This window comes from Corapipo altera, unplaced genomic scaffold (assembly GCF_003945725.1).
Source record: "Corapipo altera isolate COAL_440 unplaced genomic scaffold, ASM394572v1 50, whole genome shotgun sequence".
Taxonomy (NCBI): domain Eukaryota; kingdom Metazoa; phylum Chordata; class Aves; order Passeriformes; family Pipridae; genus Corapipo; species Corapipo altera.
The window spans coordinates 8,240,942-8,268,926 of record NW_020884889.1 but is presented as its reverse complement, the minus strand read 5'-3'; the positions used below and the strand labels follow the sequence as shown (position 1 = coordinate 8,268,926).

Here is a 27,985-nt window from a genome sequence, read left to right as displayed (position 1 = left end):
CAGGTCTGTTTAATTTTCCTTTGGTTCAGCAGTGCATTCCCTTTTTGCAGTCTTGAAAACAAAGTCAAGATTCTGTGCAGCCTGCTGCTGTATGGCAGAGTGCATGGAAAGCTCTTCTAGAATAGCAACTGAATCCATGAATAACTTTGCTTTTACATTTTGGTTTAGCATGACATCATAAAATGCTTTTTTAACAGCTGTTATTTTGGAAAAATATTAGTTTTCCAGCCTGCTCTTCATTTGATCTGCATTGCAATAATATGTTGCTTATGAAAAAGTTGATGTCAAGTATTGAATACTGTCTGAAGGTTTATAGTATCATTTGATGCTTTTTCTGGAAGCACCATCAATATGTTGTGGCTCTTTCAACTGTAAAGTAATAAGGACTTCTCTCTTTCACTATTAAACTTAGGAGAAAACATTAAGGACAAAATGAAAGGCAATATGCCCCTCCACCCTAAAAGTCTTTAAACACATCTGCAGAGGAACTCTTGAATGTATCTGAATATACCCTCCACTTCCTCTCAAATTTTTTGTACCGTGCTGGTAGGTGGCAGCAAATTACTTTCCGTAACTTAGGGGAGGGAAGTGACTTCAGAACTGAAAAAACAGCTGTGTAAATTAAAAAAAGCATCTGGCCTCACTCACAGACTCAGAGGAAGAGCCACTTGGATCAGAACATGCAGGCACACGTAACTTCATGGATTCAGATTGCATTTCTCCCTCCCTAGAAAAGAGAACTGGAAGGCGTTAGGAGCTTCTGTAAACTGCTCAAGAGGTACCAAGGTTGTGTGTAGGATATAGACCTGAGTAGATGTAACTGTGCAAAGGTTTGACTTTGTTGTTTCCTCAGTTGTGGCCAGAGATTGACTAAAAGCAGTGTTTGTAAGTTTTTCTTCTGTGGTAAAGGAAGATGACACCGAGCTGGACTTTTTCCTTTCCTACTTTTAGGATCTCACAGTTTTACATTGTCCTTGTTCATTCACAATCTGAGGGATGTGAATAATCTTCAGAGAGAAAAGTATAACAGTTGCTGTTTCATTAACAGAATAAGTCATATTACAAAACACACTATGAAAAAAGAATTGTCTGAAAGTGACTGATGCTCTAATGATGTCTGGATCTCTCTCATGCAATGCTTTTGTGCACAGCTGATATGTTCAGTTCAGCTTTCTTGCTTTCATATGACCAAGTTCCTGCTTTAAAAATGTTTCTATCGTTGCTCTTAGCCCTTTTATGACTGATTATGTTTATGAAGTACAGGCACATAATTCTGCGGAACTCTGTTCTACACCAATAGGTGTAAGATATGCAATACTGAGAAAAAAATCATACTGGAGTACTGTGATAGAGCATGATAATACACTTAATCATAGAACAATTAATTCATTCATTTAGATTCCCCAAAATCAGCTAAGGATATATAGAGAAAATACTGAATATCTCATACAGAAGCATAGTCATATAAAATGTCTGTAAAAAATTTGGTTTCTGTGTATTTGGAACAAGCAATTCTTTGAAGAGCAGACAGACTGAAGCCAGGCTGTCTACAGATTTTTGCATCTTGGCTGATATTTTTTTTTTTAACTGAGTTTACACTATTTTCTGTTATCTCTACTTACACCTGTACAGTTTTCTGCCATTTTTTCCTTCAGACTGCCTCTGCAGTGAACTCTGGCAGTGATAACCGGCTGTTTAGCTTTAAAAATCAGAGAGCAGGATCAAACTACGGCAGATGTTAACCTTTTGAGCCTGATTCTCTCTGCTTTCCCACCATCTACATTAGAAATTAAAAAAAAAAAACCAAAAAACAAAAAAAAACAAAACAAAACAAAAAAAAACAAAAACAAAACAAACAAAAAAAAAAACCAAAAAACAAAACCTTTGCAATCTCATTGTGAAATTTGATTGAATTTGTACACTGGGTTTAAAAATTACTTAACTGCTCAGGACACATGCACTGAGGGTTTCAGTGTGGCCAGAGCTTTGCATCAGTTTTGTTACTTTAGGAAGTAAGGCTGAAAGAGCATGATCAGGGAAATAAGAAAACAGAGTCTAATGATCTGCTTTTGGCGTTTGAATGGTCTCAACTACACGTACAGAAAAATTGATTGCAATTGGAAATTACAGTGTGACCTTTATACTCACTTTAGAATGGAATGAAGGAAAAGTAACTATGACTAAAGCTAAACCCAGGTTTTTAGAAATGCCTAGGTGTCATGGCATTCTATCTTGTGATTTGGGCAGCAAAATATAAAGAAAAAGACTTTACTGGATTACTGAGATTATTACTGATTACTTAAATTATTATAGATAGCATTATTTGCTTACTCTGTAAAGGACATTACCATCAAAAGACACTTGCTATTTCACAAATACAATCATTTGGTTGCAGAAAATCTGGAAGAATTAAATGTGCAATACATATGCTTGAGATGGAGCATAATGATATCTGAGAATTCAAGGAAATCAGAATGTACAATCAAAAAAAGGACAGATACTATGTAAGATGTAGTATTCCTGGAGCATTTGGCAAACCTTTATTGGTCTTGTAATAAACTTCTGGTTTTGCTTTGGTTTTCTTCAAACTTCTAAAAGCAAAATTTGCGTTATTTAATTTGCTTTCAGTGTTATTTAAAGAAAAAATGAACAAGTTGGATTCCAATTTTTTCACCAGGGTGTTTGAAATATTGCATTTCAGTATTATGTCACAGCTACTTCATTTGGAATAGGATTACAATTTGGCTCAGAGGGTTCTGGACTCAACCGGCGGAAGAATTGGTGACCCTGAGAATCTGTGTTTACATAGACATAACCCAGGTTAGAGGGATGATGTGCAGGGCAGATCTCTGTTTTCTTTGGAGTATAATCTATGCGATACATAGTTTCATCTTGAAAAGGAACTGCATTAAGACCTACAGCATGTACAGGTTTGCAACTTTGAGCTGGAGTGCCCTGATGTGGTATGTAGTGAGATCTGAATGTTGTTAAATCAGCAAATTTTCCCGTGGGTCTTGGAATTTCTTGTTCTTTCTTAATAAGCCCTCGCGGGCAGATGCTCCAAGGTTTAAAGTCTTCTCTTGTAGTAGTGTTCCCTTGAAAAGGGGCGCTGATTCTTCTTCCATGAGGTGGTCTTATGGGGGCAGCAGGAGAAATCTTATGTGAAATGTAATCAAGACGGTTCGTGGAGTTAAGGTCCATCTTGTCTGTGGGTGGAACGTACTCTCTGGGTTTGCGGAACTCAGGCAAGGAAACCAGCACTGGCTGATAACGATCCTGGAATTCAGTGGTTCCATTAAAAGGAGCATCAGATCCAACTTTTCTATGTTCGGGCTTGCAGCTTTTTGCCTGTTGCCCAGGTATCCCTTTGAAGTCTCTCTGGTGGGTTGTGAGATCTTCAAAGGGTTGGTCGCATGGCTTGTACTCTTCCTTTGGTCTTACGAATCGTGGTTCCATCTCATGAACAACATAAGCAGTGCGATGGATGGTGTTCCCATCGAAAGGCCCATCTGGCAGCTTGGCTGCAGAAGGTTTAAAACTTTCAGGGGGATTCGGTTCTCTAGGAATGTAGTCATCTTGAAACGTGGAAGGATTTCCAAACCTCTCTGTAGGTGGCTGGTACGTCTGCTCCACCTTACAAGATTCCGTTCTTTGAGCTTCCCATAACCTATAGTCATCTGTAAGGCAAAACCGAAATTCCACCATACGGGTGTTCTTAAGACTATTCCTTTAAAATTAAGAAAAATTCTTCTGGTATTAAATCTTGCAAAACAAAGAAAATGGATGTAAGTGAGAATGATAATTTTATCTGCATGTTTATGTTATGGCAAAACTGTCTTCTATTATAGTGTGTGATTAAAACAGAATTGTACACGATGCCTTGTTTTGACTATTTTCTCAAGGAAAAAAAAATGTTGCATGTGCTTATTTAGTGTGTGCTTTATACAGAAAATAGCCCTATACAGGTTTTATGTACAAGATCTTCCATTTTACTTAGAAGTTTATGCAAGTATACAAGAGTGAAAAGAACCTTATAGGTCAATGGGTCATGTTCACTACTGCTTGATAGAATCATCTCTTAATTTCCATATCAACATTACATCCTTTTAAAGCTTCTTGGGATTTTTGTTTTCTTTGCCAGACTGTTCTGCTATAATTACAAAACTTACCAAAGTTACTGCCCAGTCTAAACTTCTTCACAGGCATTTGAAATCAGTTTTTTGGGTTGCAATTCCTGTACTTAATTTCAGTGTTTTTTCACTCCTTTGTCCTTACTCCTTGTTTCATGTTGCTAGCATGCATTTTAAATTTTAAAAAACAATTGCATGCTGTCTAAGTTGTGTGCTGGGACAAGGCTAATTTATTCATTATTTGCTAACTTACTACTTATGTGCATGCTAAATAGAAATATTTACATTTCCTTGTAACTATTTACAATTAATAAATATAAATAGAATGTATTTACATAAATGCATTTCTGTCTAGCAGAGGCCTAAGCTTGAAGAAGCTAGTGCAGTATAACTGATTTTAAAGAGACTGTTTTCCCACATTTTATCCTTCCAGCTCTTCTGTCACTGCACTCTCTCCTCTGCTCATTTCACACCAAGAATTCTAATTTCCTGTTTTAATACCCATATCTGATCCTTGTTATTTCAACTATCTCTTCGATACCAATGGTATCGTAACATGGAACATCTTGATTTTCAGTAGATTGTATCTTGTAATTTATTTCTACTTACTTTTAGCTGGCTAAAATGCAGTACATGTAACAAATTCAGTAACACATGTATAAAATTCTCTAGTGGTGTAATGTATATCAAGGTCACTTCCCAGAATGACATAAAAGGAGATTTAGCTCCTTTCTGCTGACTGTTGTAATAGAATAGTTTGTGTCAAGACAGATCCTTACCAGGATGATATATATACAAGCTATAACATACACAAGCAGAAATCCAAAATCCACTTTTGACCTGCTCTGTGGCAAAATATGTCACATGAACTAAAACTACCTGAAAGATATATTGCACTCTAATTACAATCCACTTTTGCCTGATAGCCTAATCAAGTGTATGTTAGAATTTCCTTCTAGCCAAGAAAACCTCAGAGAGGGCTTTTTGTTTAGAACCAACGAACGTCACCCCTGAACAACTGGAGTGCTCAGCATTTTAAGGCCTTATGACCTGCTTTCTGTTATGTCTTACTCTGTCCCAAACTAACAAATCCAGTTTCTAATGTAGATTATTCAGAATACTCCCTTCATCCTGGTTATTTCTCTTTCTGTAGGTGGCATATCTTATTACCTCGATAGGTTGGTATGGTATCCAATTTTGCATCTGTAGTGTGTTTTCTCTCTCGAGGTCTTGCCAATGTCACTGGTCCTACTTTATGAGGATTATAATCTCTCTGGTATATGGTCCCCAGGTCAATCTTTCCCGACTTTGGTCTATATTCTGCTGGTGCCCGAAAAGGTCTCTTCACAACATCATATGGTAAATAATCAGTTCTGAAGTGGGGAAAAAGGAAAGACTGGTTAAAAAACCTACTTTTTTTTCCTGAAGAAGTCAGGTTTTTTCCACTGTATGGAAAAATGACAGCTTAAGATGTTTACTCTGAAAAATCATCCTGATGTCAGGATGTAGCACAGAAGGGGTAGCACAGAGGGAAGCAAACTATATTACATAAATTCAAGAGGCTCTGATGCATGATAAAGCCTTTATTCAAAGGTAGATGGTGAAGCAACTTTTTCAACACTCTGAATCTCATACACAGTTTAAAAATATTATTTAAAATATCTGAAAGGAGACTTTAAAAGTTGCTGTAATTTTGCAAAGAAATGATCCAGAAAGCAGAAGCAGAGCAAAGCTCAAACTACTATGAGGGGTAGCATTTACTAATGCCATGAGGAGAATGGAATATAATCAGAAATATAATTCCACTGTTTTCATATGGACAGATTACATTAAAAGGGTGTATATTACATATACGGGTGTCTAAACAGTTCATACAGTACATGACCAATCTGACAGAATGGCATTTGGGTTTTTTATTTATGACTCTTTTTTAATAAACAAAGAAGTTTCACCCGTTGCCCTCATAGCTTAAAAGAAAAATAATAACGGAAAAAGTAAAGGTTGGTGTGCCTGTCACATCACTAACAATGAATAAGTGATGTCTTTTTCTCTTTGAAAGATGTTCTTTAATTCTGTAAGCTTAACATCAGAGTCTGTGCACTGACAGAACTCCTAAACCCCTTTACAGCTTGCTTTCTTGAAACTAATAATTTTGAACTATGAATAAAAAAAAAAATCCTTTTTCTTAAGATTTCATTTTCCCACTATCTCAGATTTCACATGTGTATTACAGGAAGTTCCCCAGCTTGTCAGCTTTTCAGGCTCCACAAAACCTAGATTTCATAAACAGGCTGAAAACAAATACAAAAATTTTACATTATCTTCACAGGCTAAAGGATGCTGTAAATAACACAAATCTTTCTGTACGTGTGCTTTGCTATTTTTTACAACCTTTCTGTGGCAGCTGTACTTCTGTACTCAAAATCTATACCTTATATATGCAAAAAGCGTAAAGGATGCAACGGTTGCATTTTGAGAAGACAGCAATGCAATGTTCAGTTCCCCCCTTAAAAAAAGAAAGAATGAAAAACTTCATGGAGTAGTGGTAAAACACATTGCTTCAAAATATTTACTTAAATATGGAGATTCCATCCATTTTGCCGCGGTGCTGTTGGAACTCAGGTTTCGGCTTACAGCTGCTGGGCGGGCAGATGTTGCCATAGCCGGGGTAGTTGTCCACATACTCGGTTCTGTGGCTCGGTGGCAGCCCATCGTCGTAAATCTTCGTGCGTTTATGGCAGCAGCGATGGCGCCTGGGCAAAACACACCGGGTGAGATCATTCTGAATAGTTTCATTTCAGGGGAAAACCCACACACCATCTACTGGGAGTGAACAACAAATGGGGGAGATCGAACAGCGTCAGTAGGTTTGGTTTAAAATCTTAGTTCTGAGTGAGAAAACCGCAAAACGTTGATGGCTGATGGCCCAGGTGCCAGAGCACAGTACACTAATACATCAATAAAAACAGGATCAGATGTGAGTTAGTCCTTGGTACAGAGTACAAGGGATGGACAGAGTTGAACTCAGCCCTCTCAATGATGCTACCACCAGGATGGCTTTCCTCTCTTTTCTTTAATCTTTATCAATATTATTAGTTTTACTTGTAAAGATCACTAACTACATTTCTTGTCTCATATTGCTTATTTTTTACTGTATTCCCTTATCACTTGTCTTTTTATTTCTGTACATCTCACCTATTTTCACCACTATTGTTAATACTTTCTGACTAAAATTTTAGTGGTATGGAATCTCTGGTGTTCTGCAGACCATTTCTGACTTTTGACCCTTTTTTTCTCCAAGGACTGACTGAATTCTATCCAAAATCCATGTTTATTTAGAAGTAAACATCTCTTTTTCTTAATAGGTTTTATTTTAATTACACCTGCTTGTCATTGATGCCTAAATCAATGACACCGTTGTGCTCAAAGATATACCATGACAATTCTTTACTTACACCTTGTTGTTTTGCATAAATGACTCATAAAATTAAAATTTACATGTTATTATTGTTTTGAAAATCTTGTTATATTCATTCTAATTTGCGTAAAACCCATCTCTCTGGTTGAAGTGATTGTTGTTTGAGCTCTCCCTCAAGGAAATATGTAACAAAAGATCTTCCTCCTTCTGGCTGACAACTTGCAATACTGGTTCAGATAATAGCAAAGGGAAAAAATAATAAATAATTTTTCAAATAAAAAGTATTGTAAAATTCTGTACGTGAAAAGCAAAAATATCTAAAAACCCAGAAGGGTAAAAGTGTACAGTTCTGACTGAGTACAAATAAATTCAAGTCTCAGGTAGATATCCAAGGAATAGCTCAAAGGTATGTGGAGAAATTTAGCTAGCACTCACTACCAAAAAGAAAAACAATAAATTAAAGCAAGGTAAAATGGAATACAGAAACAGACACGAAGGACTCCTGTTGGGAAAATGGAAAAATGAAAATGGAAGAACCACTACAAGAAGTTACCTGAGACTGGAGATCCTAAAGCTGGGATTAGTTTGTGCTGCCTGAATTTGCCAGCTCAGTAGTTCAAAAACTGAGAAATGAAGTAGCCCTGTCTAAGAATCCAGATCCTTTCAAAACCCATGGTCCTTACTCCTTTTCAATCAAGTCAAGTAACAATTGAGAGACCTTTTCAGAACACAGAAGGAAAAGGAAAAAGGAAGAAGAGGGCAAGAACAGGAAAGGTAGGAAAACAAGGAGGTAAGTGTGTGCTATTTCTCAGCACAGTGTTTGCTTGTCATTACATTTGTCATGAAACTCAGTTTTCACCTTTGTAATGTTTTTTTCAGAAAGTATAAACAGCATATGCTGTGTCACAGAGCTTCTAAAAGTAACAGCTATGCAGAAACAAAAAACATTGGATGCTTTGAAAGCTAGTTGAAATATAGGTTATCAGATTATAATGTTCTTCATGTATTTTTTGGCATAAAATTCAAAGGAGTTTGAAACAAACACTGCAAAAACTTCACTATGACAATCTTCAGTTTGCCATATGCTGATCCAGACCAATCATCAAACAAAAACGCCTCCTCTGCTCTGAATATTTGTGAAGCAAGGTTGTTAGTATTGCTAAATGGACATGCTACAAACAGAAACAGACACCAGAAAAATAATTACTTGCAGAGTGAGCCTGTAGTTCTTGGTAGATTTAACCCAGAGGTGGAAGTTATCTATCTCTCCAAGAAAAGAGAATTTTGCTATTTTATTAGAATTCATTGCTGATTTAAAAATGTCCTTCACCCCAGTCATTTCTAGTACTTGAAATAATTCTGAGCAGACTCTATGTACAGAATTACTTTGAATCAATGAGACTGCTCAGGAAGATCCTCCATCCTACTCTCTGTTGTGAAAGTACTTTCAGTGGTCCTAAATGGCAACATAAAATTACCTTAATATCAATGTGAATTTGACTTGGAGAAGAGATCAGGTTATTTTTGGTAAACCGATAAATCTACTTAAGGATGTTGTCCAGCAGCTAAAGTAAAAGTTTTCATTTAGATAATAACTTTATATAGGCCATCATAATGCTACAAATCCTCAGAGAAGACAGATTGCAGCTCTGATAACTGAAATATGTTTGGCCAGAACTCCTTGAAACACTGATTTTTTTTTAACTTGTTGTTCCTTGTATTCATCTTAATTTCCACCCCAGAGTTACTGATAATTCAAACTAATTTGGTGAGAATGTGCCTTTTCCCATGACTGACTGGTGCCTGCTTTGATGGATTATTATTCTTTCTCTTCTTTGAGGGAGACCAACTAACTTGTGGCTTGCATAAAGTCTGAATAGAATCTCAGCTAACTAGAAGTGACAGTATATGAGCTCTCTAGTGCCAAATACTGTTGTTCTGGTTATTTTAATAGAATGCTGGTGCATTTCACTTATTTAGGGCCTGCCATACATACGTTTGTTTTTATGCAATGCTAGACAGACCCTTGAAATTTTCCCACAAATCCTTTTCCTCCCAGAGAACTAGACTAATAATGAGAAAAGTGTAATGTTTATCATAAAAAACTTATTAACCCCCCCCCTTCCAACTCAAAGCTTTTATTTTTTAACTGCCAGTACACATGCTGTGGTCTGAAAGACAGAAATGATGGATGGACACTATTTTTGGGAGTCATCTACTTTCCTAATGTTGACAGGAGATCTGGTCGGTTTTATTGGGGTTTTGTGTTATTTCCATGTCAGTAGGATGGCTTATTTTAGAGATATTTTAGAGAGATCTTCCTCTTTCCTTCTAACTTACATTTATTCCAGAATCTAGATCTTTATGATAATGATAACAAAAGCGCAGTAAGTGAGGGGTAGCTGACAGATTGAGAGGATAAAGCAGTAGTTTATTTTTGTACCTCAAAACTAAACTTTTATGCTTTTGTAAGCACCTTTCATGTATCTTTTATGCTTTTGTATGCATCTTTGTATACATCTTATGTATCTTTTATAGCAGACAAATACTATTCTTGAGTGCAGAGAGGTCATCTCCCACAGAGGCTTTTTTCTTCTTTGGAAGCCAGATTTTACATCCTGTATTAGAGAAAGCAGAATAAAGTTCTGTTGTACTGGCTTTTCTCCCTGTATTTATAAATTTTTTTAGTGGGTTTTTTTTTTCTTCTGGGAAAAGCTAGGAAAGATTGTTTCCTGTTATTTTATTATTTAGAATTAAGCAGTAATTTTATGTCCACAAAATTTTCTGCAAATAGCTAAATGATAACTTGTACAAAACATTAGATCTTTATATTTGCTTTGAAATCTCTTCTAGGATGTTTATGCATTCCACTATCCAGGTAACACTGCCAAGTGACCAGCCTTCCCCTAAAAACAGAAACACTATACACTGAAGCAAACACAATGTGCTGCCTAAACTAATAATGGCTTAAGATTCTATTGACTGTAAAAACTTCAGTGATGTTTGTTTTAAACCACAATCTTTCTGCATGTTTAATTCAATTATTTGTATTATTAAACTAGGTTTTTGGATTGAGAATTTTCAGTTGAGTTGAACCTTATTTTGTGCTCTCTCATTGTGTTATCTCACCATCTTTATACTTGAGCCTAAGCCAGATTTGTTATCTCATCATGAAAACAATGCTTTCCAACTCTTCATTAATCTAGGACTTTTGAAACAATTTTATGGGGCAAAATTCGCCAGAGTCTCAGCCAAAAATAATGTGAGGAGCTTTGCTCACTGCCTGCCTCTGATCTCTGTGTACAGATTAGAAAAAAGGTGGCTCTTGAACAGATAGACAGACTTCCCCCACAGAAACATATTAGGAGTGTGTCTGCTATACAGACCTTGATATGAAACCTGTAGTTCATGGTACCCTTTGCAGCCATAGGGTTGGCCCAGTACTCCAGAAAAAATTGAGCACACTCTTGGGATCTTACTATGATTCTTCTTGTATGTAGTTGTTAGATCTTTTTTTAATACTGAAGACTGAATCTTTGAATCCTATGATGATTATTTTTCTGGTTTTGGTTTGGTTGTTTGGGCTTTTTTTTAAGAAGAAATTAGGAGAAGAAATTGAAAATATTAACAGTTATGACTGAAACCTATAAACATATAGCTGAATTTTGTGAGGTTTAAATCTCTTATTATTTTGGGAAACCTGACTTGTGAATTTTTTTCCCTATGGCATAAATAATATTGCTTATAGACCTGAAATAGTCATTTTAAACAAAAAAACTGTCTACTGTACCCTCTTGTGCCAGCCTCCCTGGGCCAAAGAGGCTATAGGACAATGATGAACTGTTTTTCTCTATGTGGGACCGTTGAATGTGAAGAAATAGTGGTGTTTCACTTTACAGTGGCGAGTGCTACTGGATATGAGTGCAGAAAGGGAGATCTAATAAACCTCTCTTAAAGGCTGCAGTGCTTGCACAGGTTTCTTACAAGGTTGCGAGAACTCATCCAAGGGTTCCTTTTGTGCAGTCCTTCAGTGAGAGCTGGCTTTATGGAAAAGCCTGATCTTGACATTTAGTTTGGGTGGCTTTCAAAGACTGTCTCCATTGTGTTCCATTTTAGTGCATTTAAGGTCTTCTTTTACCCCAACCTGATTTAAATGTAAACATACTGCTTCATATTTACTGAGAAGATCCTTTTCTAGGAAAGAGGGAAGCCAGAAACTGTTGAAATGGGGCTGTTACTCATTTCCCACCTTCCCACTGCTAAAAATATTAGCTGTGACCAGGCAAGGGACCCCCATGTAACCCAGGGTGTGTGAGGGGAGGTGAGACCAAGGGTGACTTTGTGGGGTGGGCCTGGAGTGCTGAGTAGCCCCGCTGCCACCTCCTGGGGGAGGACCCCCACCCTGCTGGGACCTTGAGGCCCCAACACCCTCCCCACTCCCTGGTGGCCTAGGACACTGCTCACAGAATTAGCCAGGTTGGAAAAGACCTCTGAGATCATCAAGTCCAACCTGTGACCAAACATCACCATGTAAACTAGACTGTGGCACCAACTGCCACCTCCAGCCTTTCCTTAAACACCTCTGGGGACAGTGACTCCACTGCCTCCCTGGGCAGTTCATTCCAATGTCTAGTCATCCCTTCTGTGAAGAAATTCCTCCTAATGTCCAACCTAAACCTCCCCTGGCACAGCTTAGGGCTGTGCCCTCTTATCCTGTCACTTGTTGCCTGGGAGAAGAGAATGTCCCCACCTGGCTACAGTCTCCTTTCAGGGAGTTGTACGGAGTGATAAGGTCACCTTGAGCCTCCCTTTCTCCAGGATAAACAACCCCAGCTCCCTCAGCTGCTCCTCATGGGACTTGTGCTCCAGACCCTTTATCAGCCTCATTGCCCTTCTCTGGACTCCCTTCCAGCACCTCAATGTCCTTCCTGAATTCAGGGGCCCAGAACTGGACACAGCACTTGATGTGTGGCCTCACCAGTGCCGAGTCCCTGGTCCTGCTGGCCACACTATTCCTGACACAGGACAGGTGCCACTGGCCTTCTTGACCACCTGGGCACACTCTGGCTCGTGATCAGACGCTGTCAAACAGCACCCCCAGGTCCTATTCTGCTGGGCCACTTTCCAGCCGCTCTGCCGCGAGCTTGCAGCGCTCCATGGGGTTGTTGTGACTCAAGGACAGGACCCGGCACCGTCGGTCTCGACCCATCGCTCCAGCCCGTCCAGGTCCCTCCGCAGAGCCTTCCTGCCCTCCAGCAGATCGTGGTGCCGTCCGCGAATCTGCTGGGAGCGGAACCTACTCACCCGCAGGAGCAGATCTCACACAGGCAGCGCGGTGGCCCCATCCCCGCTGCGGCCGCCCCGGCCGGTAACCAAGGACGCCGCGTCCCATGGCAACGGCGGCACCGCGGGGAGCGGCCCCGGCCCGGCTTCCGTCCGGCGTCACGGGGCGGGATCGGGAGCGGCGCCGGGACGGGTTTCCGGGAGCGGCGCCGGAGCGAGCGCAGGTGAGTGTTCCCCGCTCCCGGAGGGGCGCGGGGGCAGCAGGGCTGGCTCGTCGCTTCCCCCGCCCCGGCCCCGGCGCAGCCCTCGCCCCAGGGCGGTCTGTGCCCCCCTCCCGGGGCGTTGCGGGGCCGGGGAAGCCCCGGGGGCAGCGCGGCGGTGCCCGCTGGAAGGGGCGGCAGGGGAGCGCGAACCGCGGCCGGAGGGTGACCCGTGAGGTTTGTGCCTGTCCGGGCGGCTCAGTGTTTGTCCCCAACCAAAGCTGACCCAGCCCAGCCTCCTGCTCCGGGTTAAAGTCCCAACAGGCCCGTGCTCTCCGAGTTTCGGGTGTCCGAGGTGCGGTGCAGGTGGTGGCGCAGGGACGTGACGCGCTCCACGGGGTTTCCGCGATGAGCAGCGCTAATCACAGTTGATGTAATTAAAAAAAGTCCAAAGCGTTTTCTCAAGTTGACTCCTAAATAAAATACTCTCCTCCGCTCACAGAATTAGCCGACCATGGTGCTCACCAGCGTGGAAAAGATGGTTGGCCTCCAGAAGAAGACGTCCGGCATCAGGAATATCTGTATATTAGCCCACGTGGATCATGGTAAGGGAGGTGTTTGTGGCTGGCCGAGACCCCCAGAGGAAACTTGTGTGCGTTGGAACGGTGGTGAGATGTTTTGGTCACTGTTTGAAAGCAGTAGGTTTTCATGGGTTTAGTTTTAAACTGTCTTAAACCTGATGTAAATTTGCTTTATGCACCTACCAGCTTATCTTTAAGAACTTAAGAGAGCATTATACTGTAATAGTTTGGAATGGTTGAAACTGAATGTTTTCTACTTCTGTGATGGTGAATGTTAGCATGAAATATATGCTTGTAAGGTAGGCTGTTTTTTTTCTATGTTTACTTACTCCAACAAGTTTGTTATATAGGTAGAAATAATAAACACTTCTTTTATAACACAAATTTTTTTCTAATTGCCTGCTATACTGAGGTTTTGATGTACTGTTTGTTATTTCAACTGCTTTTCCGGTCATGACAGGTAAGTTTGCATCCACTCTTCAAAAACAAATTCATGTGTACCTAACAGGTGAAGCTGAAGAATCGGATTTGGTTTTTTGAAAGTTAATTTATACTTTTGTGGTGCTTAAAAGCCATTATTAGTGTTGATGTTTTAGAACACCGCGTTGCCGGCATTCATAATATTGTTGCATCTTTTGCCGTTGTTTGTGTTCATTTAATCGAAGTAATTTATTTTTCTTTTCAGGCAAAACTACTCTGGCTGATTGTCTTATATCTAGCAATGGAATAATCTCCAGCCGCTTGGCAGGAAAGGTAGAGTTATACTGTCTTTTTTAACGAAATTCTGGTGTATGCATGCTGGGATTGTAAATCTGTGATGATTAAGAAAATTCCAATTCTAGACTTGCTAAACCTTGTTTTCTTGCGCTCATAGTCTTTGACAGTTGATAAGAAATTGTGGAGATAATTCTACAGACTCATCACCTGTTCTTTTGGTTTTGTACTCAGCTGAGATACCTAGACAGTAGAGAAGATGAGCAGATCCGAGGAATAACAATGAAATCTAGTGCAATTTCACTGCACTTTGTGAAAGGTAAGTTTTTTATGCTGACAAATGTGATTTATAATACATACTTTTGTTAGTTTTCCCTGTCTCCTTGTTGTTGCCGTTGTGAACTTTTTGTGTGCAGCTTTTACTTTTGTATTTTTGTCTTTTGTGGGCTTTTTGTGTTTAGGCCATTTAGGAATTTGTGGATTCTGCAGAGACTTAATCATGCATTCAACAGCCGGCCAAGATAATTGAGTTTCATCTCAGCGTTAGGAAAACCATCTTCAATCCTATCTCCGAGTGGAGGCTATAAGAATAGTTGTCTTTATCTTTTTATTTTAGATCTAAATACTTAAATTTTAATCTTGAATTAATGGCACTTAAAGGCAAGAACTTCTTTCAAAAAAACAAGTTCTAGTACGGTCTTTACTGCTATGTCAAGTCGCCTGTTACACTGTGCTGTAAAGGTTTTTTTGTAATTAATGTCATGACAGTTACAGATAATAGCTGAAGCAGTATAACTTGGTGGCTGAAAGAAATAGTTTTTGAAAACTGTTCTGAAATGTTAATTTATTGTTTGATCCTAGGTGATCAGGAGTACCTCATTAATTTAATAGACTCCCCAGGGCACGTGGATTTTTCTTCAGAAGTATCTACTGCTGTCCGACTCTGTGATGGTTGCATCATAGTGGTGGATGCTGTTGAAGGAGTCTGTCCACAGGTGAAATAAAGTGTATTAAACAGAGAAAGAGGGTAGGGAAGACAGAATAAGTGAAGTGTGTTATATAGAAATGAAAGATGAGCTGTTTAAGGAAGTTTTGTAAAACTTTTAATAAATGGCAGTGCACTTGAGGTATGAAAGTAGTTACACTGAGAAACTGAACAATACTGGTGAGTGGGTGTAATGATGTGGGGTTGAAACAGTGAGTGCAGTTTTTCAGGTGATGGAATATTTGTATAGGGAATTCTTTAAAGAAGTAATTTCATATATTTACATGGACTTCTAGGGTTTTGAAAGTGAAAAAATACGCAAAATAAAACTGAGATAGCCATGAAAAAAAAAAGCATACTTTTCTAAATGGGTTTTCTTTTGTTATTGTGGGGGTTGTTGCCATGAAATTCTGCCATTCTGCAGAATTCTTCAGTAACTAACACTATACACCATGGGAGTCAGATTTCTGGTTTGTGTGTCAACCTTTCCTTTGCTATCTGTTTATTAAATATTAGGATTATATTTTATTTTTTAATATTCTGTCTTTTTTTGTGATATCAAGCTTTCTGTAATGGATGTGTTTTAAAACTATTTCCTTCTTAGACTCAAGCAGTCCTGCGACAAGCATGGCTGGAAAATATACGCCCAGTGCTGGTGATTAACAAAATCGATCGCTTGATTGTGGAGCTGAAGCTCACCCCTCAGGAGGCATACTTGCACCTTAAGAATATCTTAGAACAGGTATTCAGGCCATAGTGCCATGTTCACACAGCAGATTTTATTGCACTGTAACGTTTAGTCTAATTTTAAACATTGGGATGCATCTTATTTCTAATAGGTTTCGAGGTTCGTTCAGAAAGCCTGTGGCAGAGAAAAGAGTGTTAAATGCCTCTTGACAGGTCATCAGGAAGAGTCTTCTTTTTTAGAAATAATATGCTGAATGTTTTGTTTTTCCTGTTAAATTGCTTAAGTTTCTTTGGAGGTAGACGAATTATCTCTTTGGACTGCTCCTAATATGGATGGGTTTACGTAGGAATAAAGTTGATTCATCTTTTGAGTTTTAAGTTAAGTTGCCCTCAAACTTTTTTTTTCCCCAGAGTTTACTTTTAACCACTTTTCTGCCTGGCTTCCCTTTGCCCTCTGTTTTTTGTTTGTTGCCAGTAACAAGTTTCTGTTTCACCATTCCTTGTTCTGAGAGGCCAAGTGTGTTACACATGATCCTCTTTGTCTGATTCAGTCCTGGTGTGGCAAACTTTGACTTGAAAACTACGTGGTGTCTGTGTCTCATATGGTGTTAGTCTCATAAATTTCTGTTGTCTTCAAATGTGCAGAATTAGATACACAATGTCTGTGTTTTAAATTGCCAGATGAATCATAGGCAATGCTATCTTGTTAACAAAACCTCTCTTTTTATGTTTTGGAGGGTGGGGGAATTGCATTTGAGTTGCAAGGGTTGTGAAAGAGTGAATGAATCTGAAGATGTTTTTACGTAATCTTCTGTAGATCAATGCAGTCACTGGAGCACTCTTTACCTCCAAAGTGTTAGAAGAAAGAGCTGAGAAAGAAACAGAAAGTGAAAGTGTTTCATACACTGCACCAGGAGATCAAATTTATGACTGGAGCACTGGATTGGAAGATACTGATGATTCACATCTGTATTTTTCACCAGAACATGGAAATGTGGTGTTTGCCAGTGCAATTGATGGCTGGGGTTTTGGGTAAGTCTGGGACTTCTTTTTTTTTCTTTTTTTTTTTCACTTGATTACTGCAGTTGCTCCATATTTGTAAAGATGTTTTTTAGATTTTTCTGTGACATGCAACTGTATATGAATCAATTCTAATAGATTAACACTGAACAGCTGAAAGTGCTACCAACATTGTCTCTGTGACAGGGACCTCTGTTTTAGACAGCAGTTGCTGGGCCCACTGTGATGTCCAGCCTAGCCTGGTAAACTCAGTATTTTGTCAGTTGCTGGCATTTGATAGACTGTGATAGACAAGGCCAAAAACTGCAGCAGTGCAGGAGCTATTGCACAAGCAGATTAGTTTGGGAGGGCAGCAGGTGTGTGAAGGTTGCACATGTTCTGGTTGCCACGAGGTGGAGTCGTTGTCTACATCATGAAAATGTAATTAGAGAGCTCCGCTCAGTAGTACAGTGAATGTCTTGAATATTGCAGAACCTTTAGAAAAATCTTCTCCAGGATTTTTAAGTCAAAGTCAAACTCTTAAATAAGGTGCCATGCGTAGCTTGTTGTTTAACACAAACATTTCTTGTCACTTCAGAGGAAAGGGAAAATAAAATCAGCTGTTTTAGCTTAGTTATCTGTCACGAGTAATAACAATTTATAAAAAGAAAAATCAGAGAAGTGTGTAAAGAAGTTGAAAACAAATTTTCCAGTTCTGACATGTTTTTAAGTCTGAAAGAGATCTTTCATAGAGGATATATGTGAGGGGAGGCCTTTCCATTTCTGAAGGCTAGAGGGAGTTTTCTGATACCTGTGTTTTACACATTAACACATCTCATGGTAAGTTCTCCATTCCCATATGGTTCTCACAGTTACTTTCCTGTTTATGATGTGCAGGGAAACACTATTTTGGTACCTGTAGGCTTTAACTTTCCTGACTGGTAACTTTTCATTGAAATTTCATGGAGAAAATGGATTATGATAACAAAGTATTCTTACACAGAGTATTCAGGCTGAAATTGTCAAGCATTTGTTTTAGTAGAGTACTCTGCTGTTTTTCTCCTGGATGGATAAAGAATGGACAATTTGCAGCTTATTCTTGTTTTGTTTACTGATAAAGACTGTGCAAGGGCATACATGAAAGCAAAAAGCTAAGTTTTTGTTTTGAGAAGTTCAAATTTGGCCTGTGTTTTGCGTTTAGTATTCTAAGTGTGCCACAAGGGAATGTTAAACATTAAGAAAAATGATTCCTCAAGGAAATGGTACAGTGGAGTACATTGTTACAATAAGTAGAAATATAAGCTCAAAAACAATTTAGAAACTATTTTTTTGGATCAAGCTAGTCGATATTTGCAAGTAAATGATCAACTATTAAGATTTTATGGGTTACAGAACTACATTCTGATATAATCACGTGGTCATAAACACCCTGTGATCGCCTTTGTAATGAGAAAGCACGTATGTTGTTCTTAAATGGTAGGTGAAAATAATGGTTATTTTTGTAAAAGTGAGGTTTAGATAGCTATTTTCCTTTCATTGTTTCCTTTTTCCCGATAATTTCTCTGCATATAGAATTAAATTTCATACAGATGTGTCTGAAAATTGAGTTATTTCTCTAGCTCAGAATTTCAGCAGAAGCTCTTGGTGTATGTTGGTACTGATATTTCTGCAGAGTGGAATGTGTGATAGATGATTAATGTTCCATGCAAGGGTAATCTGAAGTGGAATGATGACTGGTCAAGCTTTAGTTGTTTCTTTGTATTTGCTATGTCCCTGCCACTTGAAATGTTTGTCAAGTGCCTTGAACCTTACTTGCAGAGTTTCTATAAGGCTGAAATCTAAATATTTGTTGTCATTTAGCTTCAGATGGGAGAAAGAAATGGGCTAGATATGACTTGTCTTCTTTTTGTGATTGGTACATTGATGTACTAAAGAGGGTTGGTGGGCCTTCTGTTTATTCTTTGCCAATTAAACTGATTCAGGATGAACTTAAAAAACTTACAACGCTTTTTATTAAATATGGAACAAAAAAAGTGTTTGTTAAGATTCTCCAAATTTAAACCCTCTTCTCCTTTATATATCTTAAAACACTTTTAAGATTGCATTAATTGAACTATTCATGTACAAAATTATATCTCAGCCAAAAATATTTGTGCATCTAACTTAGGTAGGTGGTGTTACTGTTCTGCTGCTGGGTCTGGGTCCAGCTGTTCCCAGATTACACATTAGAAGATTATGTTAATCTAGTTTCCATCCAATTAAACGTTCCTACATCTTAGACAAATGACAGGACTCCAATCTGCCAGATTTCTTATTCGTAGCAGTCCTAATTCTTGATTTCTCCCTCACATCCTGAAGTGTTTTTAATGTATTTTTTGAAGGTGAATGAAGATTGTTGGTTTTCTTACACTGTTGTGTTTCTTACAATGAACTGGCAGACCCTGGCTCTTATAAATTATATAATGGAGGGGGCAAAAAACCCCCCACTTTTCTTAATTAGTTTCAAGAGGTACTTGTGGACTGGCAGCAGTACTGTGTGGTGAAATATGGATCAGTGGAGCATTTTCTTAATTGTGGAAAGCCTTGACTGCTGTTATATGGTTGTGGGTTCTTTTCCTGAAGGTATTATGACTTGTCATAGAAAAAAAAATTAGATTATTGGGCAGTGCCAGCCTCATCCAATGTAGTAAGTGCATGTGTTTTTCTCATAATCCTCAGGTGCTTCGAAATGCTGTAAATGTCTATGCAGGAGCTGCTGGTGCATGAATCTTGAATGTTCTCCCTGTATTGAGAGTTTAGGGTAATCTTTGGAAAAAAAAATCTCTTTGGGCTTAGTTGAGAACTCACAGCTCATGTCTTGCTGACATGGGCAGGTCTTTTTTTAGGTGTGTAGAAACTTAAGAATTCTGGATTTCAAAGGAAAGATTATCAAATAGCATTATTCTGTAAATAGGATTGTTGCAATTATAAACATGTATTTTTCTTTCTCCTGTGTGCACAGGGAGCAAATATTGTGGTCACAGACTATATTTAAATGTGTTGTGGGACATCTGTCATAGAATAAGTTTGAGAGTCACCACATAAGTATTTGTAACTTTTGTATTATGCTTTTGAGTTTTTGCTGAGGGAATAGTACACAAATGTTTATTTCAAATAAACAAGTGCAGCCTTGAAGCTGACTTGAACCAAAACAAAGCCATTCAAATACTGCTCATGTTTTTGACCTGTTAGGACTAAATATTTTTGCAGGTGTAACTGTTAAACAATGCAAACTAAAGTGAGAACAATTGGAGAAGTGGGAGTAAAAGAAGGATTTGAGATTTTTGTGTGATTTTCATGCAAGCTGTCTGTTGTTTGGGCTGATAAGAACATGTAAACAGCATTGCACTTCTGTCAAGGTATATTTTGTTTCCTTTCAGCATTGAGCATTTTGCCAAACTGTACAGCCAAAAGATTGGAATCAAGCCTGCAGTACTTCTGAAGACTTTATGGGGAGATTATTATCTAAATACAAAAGCAAAGAAGATAATGAAAGGTGATCAGGTAAGGAGGTTGTCAAAAATATTACCTGATTTTTATTTTGGAGCTTGTTTTTATTTTTTCATTCTATTCCTTATAGTGTGTTGTGAAAATTGACCTCAGTACCTGTTCACTCAGTGTCACTGGAGGTATGAAGTCACTAGGATAGCCTTGCATCAACCCTTGGAGCAGAGAACATTCCAAAACTGACTATTCAGATGCTACATGGAGGAAATCTCATCTCTCAGGGAGCTTCCTTATTGTCATTTAATCATGATTTTTTTTGGTGTTTACCTAAGTGAGGATTAATAGTTATAAATAGTTATAAATGTATAAATAGTCATGAAAAGAGGGATAACCAGCCTCAAGGTAGTTATGTGCCATATTTATCAGGTACTTTTTCTAAAATTAGAGCCCTTGTCCTCTACTTCTAAATTTTGTGATTTTGTGCCTTATAGTGTTTTTGTAAGACAGACTGTTGAAGTAGTGATCTTTTGTGGAAACAGATAACTGTCCTGATTTTGAATAAAGGTTTTACATGCTCCTTAGGAAAAGTGCAGTCTTAAGCCTATTGTAAAAGTGAGGAGTTGCTGGTAATGAGCTGTATGTTTGTCTTCTACCAGTCAAAAGGAAAGAAACCTTTGTTTGTGCAGTTGGTGCTGGACAACATATGGAGTCTGTATGAAGCTGTTATGAAAAGGTGAGAGGATTTTATAAAGTTTTCATGACGTCTCTTTCCATGTGCTGTGGTGATTATTTTTTTTAAATAGTCACAGATTATAGATATTTGTTACATATTGCTACTCTGTTTTATATCTCTTTATTATTTTCCTTTCAGGGACAAAGAAAAAATAGAAAAGATAGTCAGCTCTTTAGGACTGAAAATTGGTCCACGGGAGTCACGGCACGCGGACCCTAAAGTTCAGCTTAATGCTATTTGTAGCCAGTGGCTGCCAGTATCTGATGCAGTCCTCTGTATCCTTAGGAAAGATACTATTTTTGGCTTTATTGGCAGTTCTCAGACTTCAAAGTGCGCTCACATATTTCAGTGTGTGATTTGGTATGATGTGTTCCCTTTTTTTATGTCTGTGATTATGGTATCTGCACCTATTTTCTCGCTTCTAACATTGCAACTTACATATCTGCAGTTATTCTTATATTTCTACCAACTTGCTTTTGCATGCATGCTGTCTTTAGGAAGCTAAATTATTAATCTGGAGGTAATAAAACAATATACTCTCATTATATAGTTTTTTATACAAATTTCAGTGGTTTTCCTGAAGGAGGAACCGATCTCCTGTTTATAGCAGTGTCATAGGTCTTCTGTCTGTGAGGTTCTGTAAATGTCTGGTGTTATGTTTTAGGCAATTTCTTAATCCAAAATCAGCCTTTGTTGTTTGTCTGCTGTGCTCATCATTTATAATATAATAGGTATTATATTATAGTAGATGTGCACAAATTATTGATGTATAAATACTAATTAGTTCTATAAATCGTGCCCCAGTTGTGCTGTTCTTAGTGTCCCAGTTGCACATAGGGTGGGCCACTCCTTAACTCTCCATTCTGCCCTTGATAAATGGCAAAAAATTGTTGCTGATTTGAGAGGAACCTGTATGCACTGTGACAGACAGAGCTGGATTTTGAATCTGTTGTTGCTGGCAGTTAGTGCATGAGGCTGAATTAAAGAAGCATTGAAAGCATTTATTTTGCTGTTATTTGCATTCAGTAAGGAAATATAAATATGTATCCTTAGCGATGTGTTTTAGCCATGGTGTGCAATAAAGTTCCCAGTCCTCTTGACATCACGGCAGAGAGAGTGGAAAAGCTGATGTGTGTTGGAGCTAGAACATTTGATTCTTTGCCACCAGAAACTCAGGAACTGAAAAGTGGTGAGTAGGTGTTCTCCCATTAAGAGGAAGGTCACTTCCATCTTGGTGGTTTTGCCTTTGGATCTTAAGATGTGTAGTAATCTCTACTTAAATTTATGATTATTTTACTTGTAATGTCTTCTTCAATGTTTGTCGGTGACATGTCATAGTCTAATTTGATAAGATTATATTTACGTATTTTTCTTCAATCCCATATATTCATGGTTTTTCAACAACTCAAGCTGCAGGTGATGTGAAGTCTAAGACTTTAAAGCTAGGGTTTTACAAGGGTATGAGGTTAATATTTGGTTTTGGTTCTAATAGTAGAATTGAAAATATAATTGAGAATTGAATATTTTACTAACTTCAATATTAAAATCATTAATTTTTAGCCAGTAGTGATTTGAATTTGGTTTTAATTTTTGCAAGTGTACTGATCAGTTTCTGGTAATTGGATATTAGTTGTAGAACAATATTTTGAGGAGAGCATCAAGAAATCTAAGAGGATGAGATGTTAATTAAAGGTGAGGTGTGAATGTCAGGTTGACAGACTGTTAGGAGTTGTTTTCCTATGGTGAGGAAATGGGCTTTTCATCCTTTATTGAACATTTAAAAACATAGTGTTCTCCAAACAGTATTCAATACTGTATCAATGTAAGTTAATTGTAAACTTGGTTATGAAAAAGTAGTGTACTTCCACATTTGGTGAGCATCTTGCTAATTTGTAGTAGTAGTTTTGTACTTTTGTTTGCTTAAGGACTTTGCTGTTCAGTCTTTTCACATAACAGATGAAAGGGAGAGTGTAGGAGAAGATGATTCAGTTTCTACGTTAGAAATTTTGTATTGTGTCTGGTTTGAATTTCATAATGTGCTCCAAGTTGGATGAAAAAAATAATTTATGGGAATTTCCTAAGTATTTGCTAAGTTTTGTGCAGATCTTTCATCCTTTGAGGAATATCTGTGCTTGCAGGGATGTTGGAAGGATTTCATGAGTACGTGGGCATTTGCAGGACTTCCTCCTTTTGTTTGAAAGGAGGGAGAGTACTTTGAGGTACTGAATAGACAGTTCAGTCTTAACTTAAAGCTGCTCTCTGGTTTTCATTCTAATCTAAATCAGCTGGTAAACTCAGGTTTAAATATCAGAGCAATACCTTTAGTTGGAGTATATGTAGTTTGTTATCAAGCATTGCATTTTTGCAGTTGTGCTCATTTTATTGTGAAACACACTTGAAGATACAGGCAGTGTTATCAAATGATTAGGCAGAGTAATTTTCTACTTTTTCCTGTTAATTTGTCTGTAGCATATTACCCATTGCAATAGAAAATGAACAGTAATGCCTGTAAAATTAAGGTAAAACCATGATCTGTTCATACTTTTGGGGAAAAAAAGTGAAAATAACTTTTTTTGTGTTTCTTCAGCTTTTATGAAATGCAGTAGTGAAGGGACAGCCCCAGTTATTGTCTTTGTTTCCAAAATGTTTCCTGTTGATTCAAAAGCATTACCACAGAATAAACCAAGGTAAGAAAATGTAGCATTTAACTTTCTGACCTACATTAGATACTTCTAGGAAAAAAAATCATGTTGAAAGTGTGGGTAAGTTGTTTTAGACCTGAGAAAATAATTAATGGATTCTTGAGATTCAATAAAGTTTTTTCCTCAAGTAAAGATTTTCTGAATGACTTTAAAAGATATTTTTTTAAATCATATTAATTTTAGAAGGTACAGCAAATCTGTTGGAGAATAGTACTGTTGTCCAAATATATCATCTTACTGCATGCACTGTGTGCTGTTTCAGGATGTTTGGTGGAAATGATTGAATTGTAATACTTCTTTAGTTTTTCAGTGAGGTTGTGTTGGCATGACCATAACAGCTTGTGTTGTACCAAGAAACACTTCCCATCAAATTGGGCATAATATCTCAGTGATCATCCAGTTCATTGCAAGTGCAAAATAAAATGGGTTAATTAAAGTAGTCCAAACCTTGACTAACTCTATTCAATGCCCTGAAAGGCACTAATGCACTTCAAAAGGTTTTCTTCTGGGAGGTTTGGGAGACTGTTTTGTTACAGCTTTTTATTGCTTAATAACCATATTATTTTCTCTGAGGAGTAGATCCTTCTTGATTTCATTTCCCTGGCACACTTAAGTGTACTACTTTTAGCTGAAGTCATCTGGGTTTTTTTTCAGAAGAAATGTACTTTTCTGAGGAGTTTATAAGAATATTCATCTTAACCTTTCATCTTTCTAAGCCTCTGGAGCATTTTCAGTAGGCAGCTTTTGTATTAATTGGCCATGTTGTGTTTTTCCGGGATTGTTACTGTACAGTGAAGTAATACAGAAAATATAAGTTTTTCTGCTGAATTGGACTGATTGTGACTGTTAAATCATTGTGCAAAAAAAATGGTACTGCTACAATAGTAATATTTGAAAGCTTTACTACTATCCTAGGTTTTTCACACGCTTCCTAGATTTATTTTAGTTTTTTCTTGCTGAGCTTGTCTACAAACGTTCCACCAAAAATCTTTCTTGCACTGAGTTCAGGGAAAAGATGCATTGCACTTCTGGATTGAGCAGACACTAGATGGTGCAGTTTTGCTGAGTATCTGAAACATGAGTTCTTCTCGAGTCCTGGTGTGGCACAGCAGCGCCATTCCTGCTTTGTCTCCTCTCCTGGATACGTACTCTAGTTATCAGAGAAGAGTACACTGAGGCCATCACTTTCTGGCTGTTCTATCACTAATAATGACTTGGTTTTTTATTTGTTGGGAAGATTGAGAGTCTTTTGAGGTCATGAGAATGTGACATAGGGGCAAAGTTGGCTTTTACATGCACCATACACTGAATTTTTCAAGATTTTAGTTACTTTCCCTTCCCCCTGTTTATTCAGTATGTTGAAAATTGAAGTGTCTTGCTGTGTAGTTATTTTGAAAAGTATTTCTTGCTGGGCTTCGTATTAAGTTACTCTAGCAGTTACTAGTTGGCTAATGTGAAAATGAAATCACCTGAGTGTTTTCCTTTGAGATAACCAGTCATGGGCCGTACCGTGTGATTTTGTGGATTAGGTACTATTAATGATTTTGTTTTGAGGTGACAGTAGGATTCCATTATTTGAAAAAACAGTAGTATAGCTAAATCTGTATTTCTTGATATTTTATGTGTTAAGATTCTACAGATCAGTAGTTCTTGAAGAAATCTGAAAAGGGGGTTAATTCTAAAGAGTCAGAGGTATCTCCATGAAGCAAAATCTGTGTTTTAAAAGCACAGCACTGTGTAGATGTGGTTCCTGAGCACACTGTGTGCTATTCACAATTACACAGTGAAGATTGATTGTACTTAACAGAATTGAGTGATGGTTGAGTGGAGCAAGAGAGATCCAGTATTTATTTAAACTGACATTCCATGAGGGTGCTCCATAAGAAGGGAGGAACAAAGAATATCTCCACTATATTTGTTACCAGTGGTTTCATGTTTACCTATTAAAGAACGTGAATAAATGTTGTATGTTTTATTTACTGTTAATTTTGAGGAGACATAACTATTCTTGTGTATCTTGATGTTTGACTGCTGGACTGATCTGCTAGGGTTATTTGCATGCCTTGGGGGTGGGGGAGGGATTAATTTAAGCATGTGAAAGCATGTAAAAAATCTGAGAGTTTTTGTTTTTTACAAGACTTGTACTTTTCTAAGGTGTTTGTAACTTTCTTAGATGCAAGTTGACTTTGCAGCAGTTTTTTATGGTTTACCTTATTTCTACCATCTGCTTGTAATAAGCTGGGAAAAAGAAAAAGCTCTTCTAAGTCCAGGGTGTACAGTAAATGATAACAAAGGATGGATTTTTAATTAAAACAACCTCCTTTGAGACTGCTGTTGGCAACTAATATCTCCTAGAAGGTGACCTTAAAATTAATAGATTCTACATTAAAACTGCTATGATTTTGCTTTTACTGGTAAAATAGCAAAGTTTATCAGCTGTTACTACACTAGAATACATGGGAAAATAATTTGTTGTCAAGTTGAAAGCTTAGATTTATCTTTCTTTGGAAAGGACTGAAAATTGACTTTTTGTATGGTACCAGTATGTCCTGAGTTTTTATCAGGTTTTCTGAAGAAACGAGAATTGTGCAAATATGTTTTGTCTTCCAGTTTCTTCTTTCTGAACTTCTGAAATTACTCCCTAATTCCAACCAAATCAAAGATGTAAACTGATGGTTGAGCAGAGTAAACAAATGAGGACTCCTCCTTCACTTTAGATGTTAAAATATCTAAAACCCAAACCAGTAGGAAATAGGACCATATTGGCTTCTCTTGGAGCTGCTGGCTTTGTGTTAGGAGGCCATGGTTGTTTGTGTTACTTATTCTTGAGTATTGCTGTGTGTAGAATGAGGTGTTCATTCATCATATGCTGTCTCTTTCTTTCATTCCCACTAGTGTTTTACGTTGAACTGCAGTCTGACACAGAATGGTTGAGTGTAGGTGTATAAATAAAAGGTGAACTTGGCATTTAGGTACAGGGTCTAAATGTTCCAGTTTTCCTGAGGTTCAGAATTCTGTCTTTATCTAAACCAGTGTAAAAGAGAAATATTTAGTAGTTAGTTGCGATTGCTTTAGAGTGTTGCTAGGTGTATTAAATGTAAAATGCTAAGAAAATATAAATTGAATATCAGATGTTATGATGAAATCTACTAACTTCATAAAGCTTTATGTATAAATGTCACAGTGATGTGATGCCATGTCAGCAATAGGAGGCAAATCTTTTATGTTACTTCAAGGCCATCTTACAATCCTGCTGAATAATGTAAATAAATAGAGTACACTGAAGAAATTCCATTTCTGCTTTCCAGTGGTAATAAAGAAAAGTCAATTGAACAGATAAGCTGGTGTACTAAAATTATATTTCATTACTGCAGTGGGGGATATAAAACCTATAATACCTGTACCATTTTCCTCCAGATAATATGAAAGGTTCTTTCTCAGTCAGCTTGAAATCAGGACTGTTTTTTTTTCTTAGGTGTCACCAGGAAAGAGACACTTTCCCGTACAATTCTGCATGAAATTATGATGATAGTTGTTTCTCTGTTTTATGCTTCAGCTTAATTGAATGTCTTAAACCAAGATTGTAGTGTATTTCTTTGCTTTGCTTTCTAATGTTTCCTAAAAACTGTATTGGAAAAAAAAAAATCCTGTAATTTTTCACCAAACCTTCAGCTGAAATGTCATTACATTGTCTTAATCCTAATGAGAACATTTATAAAGCTCCAAGCTGTGTAAGGAATTACTGTCTTCTTGCAAGTAAATTAACTTATATGTTTAAAGGCAATATGATTGCAGTGACTTCAGTGTGACCTGAACCCATCAGCTTCTGTTTTCAGTAATAATTTGTTCTAAATAGTAGTTTGTGCATTAGAAATGAGTCATCTGAATAGGCTGTCAGATTTGCAGGTTAACATCTGAATTTGGCACACAGTTATGTAATTAATAGACTAATATATGCTTTTCAAAAATTAAACCCCCTATTACTGTTATCATGAAAAAGATTTCAGTGTGACAGTATACAGCTGAATCCGACTAAGACCTCTGGAATTGATCCAAGGAAGAAATAT

The 27,985-nt window shown here is 37.7% G+C and overlaps 2 protein-coding genes across 3 annotated transcripts in view; one reads left to right on the top strand and one right to left on the bottom strand.

The window, feature by feature from the left end:
• Window positions 1-2,505: 2,505 nt before the first annotated feature.
• SAXO2 (stabilizer of axonemal microtubules 2) lies at window positions 2,506-12,979 on the bottom strand. The gene is made up of 4 exons (XM_027644160.1): window positions 12,853-12,979; window positions 6,704-6,883; window positions 5,301-5,503; window positions 2,506-3,677 (listed from the first exon to the last, which is right to left on the bottom strand). The coding sequence occupies exons 1-4, from the start codon at window positions 12,891-12,893 to the stop codon at window positions 2,704-2,706; spliced, it is 1,398 nt and encodes a 465-aa protein (XP_027499961.1). The 5' UTR covers window positions 12,894-12,979; the 3' UTR covers window positions 2,506-2,703.
• The window catches only part of EFL1 (elongation factor like GTPase 1), a 70,310-nt gene continuing 55,279 nt past the window's right edge, over window positions 12,955-27,985 (top strand). The window contains exons 1-12 of one of the 2 annotated variants that reach the window (XM_027644158.1): window positions 12,955-13,055; window positions 13,534-13,636; window positions 14,298-14,365; window positions 14,561-14,645; window positions 15,188-15,321; window positions 15,916-16,053; window positions 16,816-17,030; window positions 20,417-20,540; window positions 21,140-21,216; window positions 21,355-21,491; window positions 22,283-22,405; window positions 23,804-23,903. In XM_027644158.1, the coding sequence (XP_027499959.1) occupies window positions 13,546-13,636; window positions 14,298-14,365; window positions 14,561-14,645; window positions 15,188-15,321; window positions 15,916-16,053; window positions 16,816-17,030; window positions 20,417-20,540; window positions 21,140-21,216; window positions 21,355-21,491; window positions 22,283-22,405; window positions 23,804-23,903 (1,292 nt within the window). In that variant the 5' untranslated portion in view covers window positions 12,955-13,055; window positions 13,534-13,545. Of the gene's footprint in view, window positions 13,056-13,270; window positions 13,387-13,533; window positions 13,637-14,297; window positions 14,366-14,560; window positions 14,646-15,187; window positions 15,322-15,915; window positions 16,054-16,815; window positions 17,031-20,416; window positions 20,541-21,139; window positions 21,217-21,354; window positions 21,492-22,282; window positions 22,406-23,803; window positions 23,904-27,985 lie in introns of those variants that run through there. The other variant, XM_027644159.1, reaches the window with a different exon arrangement.

Excerpts from the sequence above, each read along its gene's own strand:
- SAXO2 (XM_027644160.1), bottom strand. The coding sequence starts at position 12,893 with ATGGGGCCACCGCGCTGCCTGTGTGAGATCTGCTCCTGCGG. Across the intron at positions 6,884-12,852 it reads TGTGAGATCTGCTCCTGCGG|GCGCCATCGCTGCTGCCATA; the intron begins GTGAGTAGGTTC and ends TGTTTTGCCCAG. Across the intron at positions 5,504-6,703 it reads GATGGAATCTCCATATTTAA|AACTGATTATTTACCATATG; the intron begins GTAAATATTTTG and ends TCCCCACTTCAG.